This window comes from Ylistrum balloti, unplaced genomic scaffold (assembly GCF_031769215.1).
Source record: "Ylistrum balloti isolate Yb309-2 unplaced genomic scaffold, AGI_CSIRO_Ybal_v1 Utg369800, whole genome shotgun sequence".
In the NCBI taxonomy this organism is placed as follows: Eukaryota; Metazoa; Mollusca; class Bivalvia; order Pectinida; family Pectinidae; genus Ylistrum; species Ylistrum balloti.
Genome location: NW_026781978.1, coordinates 254,385 through 255,400, shown reverse-complemented (window position 1 = coordinate 255,400; position 1,016 = coordinate 254,385). Strand labels below are relative to the sequence as shown.

Here is a 1,016-nt window from a genome sequence, read left to right as displayed (position 1 = left end):
ATGACACTTGCATTGGGAGGATGGCCGAGTGACGAAACGCACCTAGACGAACCTGTGAAACCGTATTTGGGACTGCGAGGTGAAATCACCATGGCTGACGGATTGTTGTTGAAAGGTGATAGACTTGTTATACCGCCTATTCTGAGGACCGAGATCCTAGAGAAATTGCACGAGGGTCACTTAGGAATCGCGAAGTGTCGAGAACGCGCGAAATCGTCAGTCTGGTGGCATGATCTTAGCAGCCAAATCAAGGACGTGGTAAATTTTTGCCATATCTGTGCCGAGGCAAGGAAAGACTCTGCCGAACCGTTAATACCAACACCGCTACCGACACGTCCATGGCAACGCGCGGGTACAGATCTCTTCCATTTCAAAGGGAAAACATACCTTTTTGTTGTTGACTATTTCTCACGTTTTGTGGAAATCGCCAAGTTGTCGTCAACGTCATCGGAGGATGTGATCGTACATCTCAATTCCATATTTAGCCGTCACGGGATACCAGATGTGCTAATTTCTGATAACGGACCACAGTATGCGACTGAAGTGTTTGTGCGATTCGCAAAGGAATTTGGATTCCAACACGTAACCAGCAGTCCGAGATATGCACAGAGCAATGGTGAAGCGGAACGCGCCGTACAAACTATCAAGAATCTGTTGCGCAAAAACAAGGATCCGTACGTCGCCCTAATGTCGTATTGTGCGAATGGGTATAGCCCTGCCGAACTTTGCATGGGTCGACAAAAAATGGCCTTATCTAACAGAAGTGAATGACAAAGAAAGTGAGCTGTGCGACAACCAAAAACGGAACTATGATCACCGTCATCGCGTCAGAAATCTTGCACCGCACAATCCAGGAGATCGCGTTTGGATAATGGACAGTGGGACTCGTGGAGAGGTCGTGAAATCTGCACCGAACCCTCTATCCTACGTCGTTAAAACACCAACAGGCGAAGTGCGTAGTAACCGTCGCCATATCGTTCCAACGACTTGACCAATACTGTAGAAATGACATTCCT

General features: G+C 47.7%; 1 protein-coding gene across 1 annotated transcript; it reads left to right on the top strand.

The window, feature by feature from the left end:
- On the top strand, nucleotides 1–771 carry LOC132544493 (uncharacterized protein K02A2.6-like). The gene has a single exon (XM_060208098.1). The coding sequence runs from the start codon at nucleotides 1–3 to the stop codon at nucleotides 769–771; it is 771 nt and encodes a 256-aa protein (XP_060064081.1).
- Nucleotides 772–1,016: the final 245 nt, after the last annotated feature.

What these genes read in the sequence shown, in the direction of transcription:
- LOC132544493 (XM_060208098.1), top strand. Translation starts at nt 1, where the DNA reads ATGACACTTGCATTGGGAGGATGGCCGAGTGACGAAACGCACCTAGAC.